We start from the raw sequence: 8,516 nt of genomic DNA, 5'->3' as shown, positions 1-8,516 counted from the left end.
CCCCAATCACATGGGACATTGATGATTCAAAGGGATTCACAGCCATATTCTCATGAATGGGAGGTGATAGAAAAGTCCAGGAAAATAGAGAAGTCCATGCAGGCTGTGATAGAAAGAAATACCATGCTCTGGGGCCAGGAGAGAGGATGTGTTTCCTTTCCTATATTTCTCTTCTAGGCTTTTTGCCACAGTGACCTTGACCTGAACAAGCAGAGATGTCACAAATGTGTCTGTGCTGACATGAGCACCACAGCACAGCAGGAACCCATGTCTTCTGCAGCATCTCTGGAGCATGGGACCCTGTCCATGGTGAGGACCCTAGGGATATGCTGAGGTTGAAGGATACCCTATGGAGGAGATTCTGGGAGAAAAGAACATATGCAGGTCTCCTCACATGGACAGGACATGTCAGAGTCCACTTGCTGCACCATCATGGATCTCAGACCCAGGCTAGGCCCCGGAGAACAGGGTGTTTTCCTTCTTGTAGGGTTGCTGACGTGACAACCCCATGATGAGGAAGACTGGTCCCCAAGGGGACACACCCTGTGTGTCTGTCTGTCCTCTGGGCACTGAGGTTCCTCCATCTGCACAGCTGAACCAGAGAGAGAAGACACCATGACCCCAACCATGATGGCCATGCTCTGTCTAGGTGAGATCTGAGGACAGGAGGGGACCCCCTAGTCTGGGAGGGACCCACCCCACAGCCAGGTCCTTGTCTGTCAAAGATCCCAGGCTCAGGAGGCTTATGAGAAGGGATTCTGCTCAGAATTCAGGGCAAACCTCTCTTCCAGGGCTGAGTGTGAGCTCCAGGACCCGAGTGCAGGCAGGTGAGTCTGTCCCCAGGGGTCCCACTCCCACCTCCTCACTGGGAACAGGAACCACCAACCAGGCAGGAGGCATGGAGATCAGCAGCTCTGGGCTGACAGAGAGGGGATACCTGGGGGTTTGGGGCTGAGTTGGGAATTGGGTGTGGGGAGGATCTTGTGACCCAGTCTCTGTTTCCTTCCAGGGACCCTCCCCAAACCCACCATCTGGACTGAGCCAGGTTCTGTGATCCCCTGGGGGACACCTGTGACCATCTGGTGTCAGGGGAGCCTGAAGGCCCAGGAGTACCTCCTCCATAAAGAGGGAAAGTTATGGCCTTGGGAGAGACAGCCTGCACTGGAACCCAAGGACAAGGCCAAGTTCTCCATCATGTACATGACAGAGCAATATGCAGGACGATATTGCTGCTACTATAGAAGGGCCACTGACCAGTCAAATTACAGTGACCGCTTAGAGCTGGTGGTGACAGGTGAGAGCCCACTCAGGGTCCCAGACCTCAGGAAGAAGATCTGCTCTTAGAGTGTTGCCATCTCACAGCCGAGTCCTGGGGATCATGTGGGGGGATCTGAGCCCCATTTAACACAGCCCCTCCCCTCTCCTAGGATTCCATGGCAAACCCAACCTCTCAGCCCTACCCAGCCCTGTCGTGCCCTCAGGAGGGAATGTGACCCTCCAGTGTGGTTCACAGACAGGATTCCACAGGTTTGTCCTGATGAAGGAAGGAGAAGGCCAACCATCCTGGACTCAGGACTCCCAGCGAGCCCCCAGTGAGGTGTTCCAGGGCCTGTTCCCTGTGGGCCCCGTGGACCCCAGCCTCAAGTGGTCGTTCAGATGCTATGGTTATTACAGCAACACCCCCCAAGTGTGGTCACTCTCCAGTGACCCCCTGGAGCTGTTGGTCTCAGGTGAGAAGCCCAACCCTGTCCCCTCTATGTCCTGTTGATCTATTCAGAGGTCTTTCCTCAATGGTTACCTGGGCTGGGTTGGGAAAAGGGGGCTCTGAAGGAAGGTCATTCAAAGGGAGATCTATCCCTCAACTCAAAGGAAGCCAACAGGGGCCCTCGCACCCCTGCCCACAATTTGACCCTCTCCGGGGTGGACAGCCGGAAGATCTTCAGGGGTTCAGGGGGCAAGTATAGGAGAAGTTTGGGTAAGATGCAGACTCCTAGGTCAGCCCAAAAATCCATCCACAAGACCACTTGTCATCAGGGTGCCACAGGGGTCCCTTTGCTCAGAAGGAGCACACACTACTCCTGGTCAGTTTGAGAGCCCCATCAGAGGATCTAATGCCCCCTCAGATACTCAAACAATCTTGTGTCTCAGGGGGGGCTGAGAGTCCAGCAGAGACACCTAGGGTCCACATGTCTCCAGGGCTCTAGGCTGGGCCACAGGGCAGATGAAGGAGAAGAGTGTGAGCAGAGACAGGGTCTCTAGGAGAAGCTCCAGCCCCCCACCAGTACTGTCCTTTACCCCAGGATTCTCTAGAGACTCGGCCCCCATCCACACTCCCCGGAACCCAGCTCACCAGCTGCTGAGTTACAGGGGCTTCTGTTCTGGGAGTTATCATTTCTCCCAGTCTCTCAAGAGGAGGGCTGGGGGTCAGGCAGGGATGGGAGGCCACCACAGGGCTCCAGGAGCTCTGAGGCCGGCGGAGGAAGATGGCAGAGGGACAGACTGGGGCCCCATCTGGGGGAAGAGCAGCCAGGCTGAAGTGGGGAGCTCAGGAGCCTACCTCCTCACCTCCCTGTCCTTGGATTATGAGGTATGGAGGGGTGCTCACCAGGAGAGGGTGTCTCAGTGCTCCCTGAGATAGTGATTTGGGGCAGGTCCCTGGTCCTAGGTGAGGAGTCCCTGTTGTCCCTGTCCTCTCTAAGCAGAAAAGGTCAGCTCAGTGCCCTGTCTACAGGAAAGTCTGAGACAGGATACGATAAAGGGATCCCAAGCAGCGGTTCCACAGAGGAGGGTCCACGCAGAGAGTGTGGACATAGGTGGGACGCCTGCCCCGCCTGGGAATCCACATCTAAGCAATCTACACAGGGCTGAGGAGGGAGAGGCAGGGGCCTAAACACCAGGACCCTGAGAGGAAATGAGATCAGACAGGTGACAAGGCAGAGCAAACCCCTCACCCCATGATTTCCTAGTGTCTCTCGCTCAGATGCTGGGCACTGGCTACTAGCCAGGGGCAGGGGCAGGGTAGATACTCCAGGGAGGGGCAGGTTCAACGATATGGGGCAGAGTCTGCAGGTGCTTCTGTCTCCTGGGAGGTGGAACTTCTGAGAAAGGCATTCCCAGTCTGAAAAGGGGGCGGCCTGCACTAAGATCATTTCTCACCTTCACTGCCCGGCCTCTCCCAGGACCTGGGAAGGGGTAAGAAGCCCAGGGAAACGGAGATGCATATGATTTTGTCATATGCAGAACAAGAAGTATTCTCAGTAGGATAGAGACAGCACAGATTAGGAAATGCCCACTGATTGAGCATCTCAGCTCCTCCTCATCCCGTACAAAACCGTGCAATCTTCTAAAAGCCACCTGCCCCTTGTCAGCACACCTCAACTTCTAGGCCAGGTTTGGAGAACGTGTGCGATTGAGGATGAAGAGGGGCAGTTTTGCAGCACTTGGTGTCCAGGCCTGACTCAGAGCACAGGCAGGATATGGGATGATGGAGGAGGGGAGTCTGGGACAGTTGTAATGATGGTCCACATTCCCTCCCAATTTCCAAAGACCCTAAGTATGGAGCCCCTCACCCACACCTGAGGAGGTCTCTGAGCCCTCTCACATCAGGCCTGGAGCTGCTGAGACCAAGGTGGGGTTTGCTGAGAGTGCAGGTGGAGCCCTTACCAGACACATTCCTAGAGAGATGCCTCCCTGACTATGGGCACCGCTCCACAGCCCCCTGTGCTCCCCTGGGGGCCTCCATGCCCCTCAGTGCCCACCTGACATCAAAGGTAGGTTCACACAGACAGAGCACACAGGAGTCCCCTTGGATGCTGTGCAGTGTGTCTGTGTGCAATACGTGTCTGCTCTGCATTGTGTGTGGAAACTTGTCCAGTGTCAACCACCCTGACTGCTTCTTAGAATGTTCGAAGTGAGGCTTGCAGATGCAAAATACAAATTTACATTATGAGGATTTAGGACTTTAAAATCTCCAATTTCATTGGGTTTATATGAAATGCATATATTCTTTATAGAGAATAATTTGTGATTATAAAGTGTTTTTCTGGCAGTCCCGGTGGCTCAGTGGTTTAGCGCCGCCTTCAGCCCCGGGCGTGATCCTGAAGACCTGGGATCGAGTCCCATGTGGGGCTCTCCACATGGAGCCTGCTTCTCCCTCTGCCTGTGTCTCTGCCTCTCTCTCTCTAGCTGTGTCTCTATGAATAAATAAATAAAATATTTTTTTAAAAATAAAGTGTTTTTCATAAAACATGCTTACAAATATGGTTCATAAAAGATGCAGATATGCTCTGAAGTTTCACTCATGAAATTGTCTACTCTCAAAGCTTAAAATTGTTCAACTACTTGACTTATAAGTATGATTTTTTATTTCTTTATACTTTCTAAAAAAGCAGTTAAGTTCTAATAATCTGTTCTAATACAGTGATACTAATTTAGTTATATTCTTTTTTTTAAAAGATTTTGTTTATTTATTCATGAGAGACACAGAGAGAGAGAGAGAAAGAGAGAGGCAGAGACACAGGCAGAGGGAAAAGCAGGCTCCATACAGGGAGCCCAATGTGGGACTTGATCCCGGGATTCCAGGATCACATTCTGAGCCAAAGGCAGACGCTAAACCGCTGAACCACCCAGTGATCCCCAGTTATATTCATTTTATTCTATTAACTTAGTTTTGATTCTCCACCTTCCCATTGCTTTGCAACTGATCTCCTTTAATTTACTGATAATCATTATATCAACTGCAAAAACATTGAAACTTACCTGTTTATTTCCAGATTATGCACCAGTCTTATTTAAGGTAAAAAATATATATAATAATGACAAGATGTTAACACAAAGCTAAGTGTTGTTTTAAGAAAACATCTAAAGTGATACCCAAATTACTTAATTATTTTAAGTTAAACTCATTTTTAAACCCTGTATTTTTATGTATATAGCAATACTGACCTATTTCAGTCTATTTTTCTGTTATGTTCAGATTTTATTAGGAAAAAAATATGCTCTTCTTAATACGAATTAGGAATGGAATTTTTTCTGGGCTTGTACATTTCCTGACTTATTCTTTTAAATTTGTAGCCCCTGCCCCACTTTGGGCAGCAAGGCCCAGCCTGGCATAGGAACCCTGGTAGGTCAGCTCTGCCTGCCTCTTGAAAGCTCATCCAGTCATTGGATTTCTATCATCAGGACCTGTTCTTGAGCCCCCACATCGGGTATAAAACTAAACAAGTAAAATGTGTATGTACCCAACCAAAACAATGCCAGCAACTCAAAGGAAGCTGGGCTCTCACACCTCCGGGGAGCTGGGTGGAAGCCTGCCTGCCCAGTGCTCTGGGCTTCCATGGCCAAGGGAGGAAAAGCTGACTCCCAGCCCCCAGCAAAGGCTCCACTAGGTGCTGGTGGCATCCTCCTTAGCTCCCTCCAAGGGCGGCTCCAGAGGCTCTAGCCACCCAGCACTACTGCGTCCCCTTGTCATTGGGCCCTCACTCACTATCTCCAGAGGAGAGGAGGGAGAGGAGTAGGAGAGGGAGGAAAGGGCAAGGTGGTGAAGGAACCAAGGAAAATGAAAGCCAATCAGAGCAAGGTGTCTGGGGTCACAGGTGGGAGACATTCCTCTCTCTGGAGAGCTGGGGCAGCCAGGGGCCCTCACAGACGCGCAGAAGCTGTGACTCAGCTGGTATTTGCCAGAAGCTTCCCCAGTATCTGGGGCGAACCCTGCTTCCCTGGAACTCAGAGGGGCGGGGTGGGGGAGGGGCCGAGGGAGCAGGTCCGCTCAGCCAGGTGGCCCCACAGGTAGTCTCACACGCCACCACATTTCCTTCCCACCTCTTTGAACAAGTCCGTGAGAAGATGCTGGGGATCCCCGCGGGCCACTTTTTGGGGCTGAGAAAAATTGATTCTAGTTTTGGATTGGCCGCCCACTGCCTCCTGGGGATGTTAGCGAGCCCTTCTCCTAGGACAGCCCAGAGCTACACTGTCCTCAGGCTGCTACTGAGCAAGTCCAAGCTGAGCCGCATTGTAAATGCAAGATACACTCTGGAGTGTAAAGACTTGGGGCGGGGGGGGGGGGGGGGGGGGGGGGGGGGGGGGGGGGGAAGGATGTGTGCAGAATTTCTCTTAGTACGTTTTGTATTGATTGCATGTTAAAATGATGTTTGGGGTGTATTGGGTCGAATCAAAGATATATTAAGATTAATTCACCTGTTTCTTTTTACTTTGTCAATGTGGCTACTAGAACATTTTAAGTTACATACATACATACATACATAAATACATAAATAAATAAATAAATAAATAAATAAATAAATAAATAAATAAATAAATTTGTAGCCCAGTGAGATACATTTAAAAGACTTCTTGGTATCAATCATTTGGATATTAACCCAATGAATAATGTCTATACTTTATTCATACTTTCTGAATATATAAGCTTATTTTGAATTTTCACATGGAGATTTATAATTAGAATTCATATATACTCTTTTATCTTTTTGTTTTTTTTATCGGAAAATGGGTTAAATTTGTTTGTGGGATTACCTAAGTTTGTGCTCATCACTTTTATAACAATGCCGATTTTCTCTGTTCCTTAAGGATTGGAGGTGAGAGAGGTTGTCTTTGAAGATAAAAATCAAGTGACTTGTGTTCTTCCTTGAAATCTTATAGCAGTTTTCAGAGTTCTTCGTGAGTGACAGAGAAAAAGAGATGAGGAAGAGGACAATGATGATGATAATGATGGTGGTAGTGATGATAATGATAGTGAGGATGATGATGTGGTGGTGGTGGTGATGATGGTGATGGTGGTGATGGTGACAGTGGTGATGGTGATGCTGATGAAGATGATAATTGAGTTCCCTCATCTATCCTGTCACATCTGGCCTGTCTCCATTGCAGCAGGCTCATATATCCTAGTTTCCTATTTTCCTCTGGATACTCCTGTACCCACAGATGTGACTTCATTCCATACTGAAAAACATGTTTAGATCTTCCTAGGGACCTGCTCTTCCTGCAGCCTGTAATGCAGCTAGTCTGGGTCTTCATGTCACTCCCCTCAGCCTCCTTCTCCAATTCAGGAATCAACTTAAATGTCTTCTCCAAAAGCAACCTTCACTCTGACATTGTTCAGAACAGACCTGCCTCCTTCCTACCTACGATAGATATGTCAAATAACTAACACATTTACAATGCATTGAATTCTCTTTCTCTCAATGCATTCATATATACCTATTTATTTCCTGTATGTTTAAGACCAACCCCTTATCCATGGACACTGGATCCTAAAGTGTTGAAAAATTACAAGGTCTCCTATCAAAAGGAAGTAGTTTTCATGCTCAGAATGAACACAGAGAATAGAAGAGCCCAAATACTTCTGTACTGAGAGATGATTTTACCACTAAATTCTGAGCTAAGGGATGCAGGAAGAGTCCAAAGGGACTCAGAAGCAAAGTCTGAATTCACAAAACACTGGGAGACTGAAAGAATCCATTGAGAACAGAGGCATCTTTCTATAGCAGAGAAAGGGTTCATTACAGTCTATAAAGTTATATCATGAGAAATGCAGGAAGGTACAAGAACACTCAGTCAGGGGACAAATTTGAGTCTCATCAGGACTTCATTTTTCCTCATGGTTTTATGGTTCTCAGAAGCATCTGACAACATCAGCTCATCACAAACCAAGTCAGATCCCAGCAGTGGTAACTAGCAGAAAACTCAGTTATAAGGCTGGTGTGGAGGGTGAAGTCCTGTCAAGGGGAGGCAGGTACCCTGGGTGGACATCCAAGATCCCAAATGATTTGAGTCTGCCCTGACTTCTGTGATCTTTCTGTCCTCATCCTTAGCCTCTGACCCCAAGGATTACACAGTGGAGAATCTCATCCGAATGGGCATGGCTACTGTGATGCTGGTGGTCCTCGGGATTCTCCTCTTTGAGTCCTGGTACAGTCAGAGAAGAACCCAAGATGCAGGCAGCAGGTAAACACAAGAGTGAACAACGCAACAATCAAAGTCGCAGAGCCTGGGAAATACATCTCCTGTGCCCAGAAGGTTCTAGAGGAGCATGTAGGGCATGTGCTGTGTAAACTGTCAGCAGGTCATTGTGAAGTGGAGGAGTCATGGCTCATGTGCAGGGGCAATGGATGCACCCTTCTGTCATTAAACTGGACGCACCTTCTCTACCATTGCTGAGTTGTCTTTACTGGCTCTTGTCTTTCCCCATTTCAGTGAGTCCTGCTTATACCCAAATGGCAGATTTTAGTCCACATCTCCATACACTGTATGCTCTGGGACAATTTCAGGTAACACATTTTTCTCCACTTCTAATCACTACACACCTTGAGGTACACAAAGGGGTCTCCATCTCTTCAGGTCAGATAATGCAGGTTGTTTTAATGATTCACAAATTGGCATTAAAAATCCACAAAATGCTCCAACACCCTCTATGCATCCACTATCCTTCACTTCCACCAGATGACAGGGTTGTACTGCCTCTGAGAAACCCACTGTGCAAAACACTGATTCTTGGCACT

The 8,516-nt window shown here is 48.6% G+C and overlaps 1 protein-coding gene across 3 annotated transcripts; it reads left to right on the top strand.

Annotated features, from left to right (window-relative positions):
• The first annotated feature begins 575 nt into the window (after window positions 1–575).
• Window positions 576–8,112, top strand: LILRA5 (leukocyte immunoglobulin like receptor A5). 3 transcript variants are annotated; one of them, XM_072758871.1, is made up of 5 exons: window positions 576–649; window positions 792–827; window positions 1,010–1,294; window positions 1,428–1,730; window positions 7,830–8,112. In XM_072758871.1, exons 1-5 carry the CDS (start codon window positions 616–618, stop codon window positions 7,964–7,966), a joined length of 795 nt encoding a protein of 264 aa, XP_072614972.1. In that variant the 5' UTR covers window positions 576–615; the 3' UTR covers window positions 7,967–8,112. The 3 variants fall into 3 exon arrangements, with proteins under 3 accessions (XP_072614972.1, XP_072614991.1, XP_072614980.1); XM_072758890.1 differs by lacking the exon at window positions 1,428–1,730; XM_072758879.1 differs by lacking the exon at window positions 792–827 and having other exon boundaries at window positions 581–649.
• The last annotated feature ends 404 nt before the right edge of the window (window positions 8,113–8,516 follow it).

This window comes from Vulpes vulpes, chromosome 1 (assembly GCF_048418805.1).
Source record: "Vulpes vulpes isolate BD-2025 chromosome 1, VulVul3, whole genome shotgun sequence".
Classification (NCBI taxonomy): domain Eukaryota; kingdom Metazoa; phylum Chordata; class Mammalia; order Carnivora; family Canidae; genus Vulpes; species Vulpes vulpes.
The sequence above is the reverse complement of the archived record's forward strand: the minus strand, read 5'-3'. Positions and strand labels throughout refer to the sequence as shown.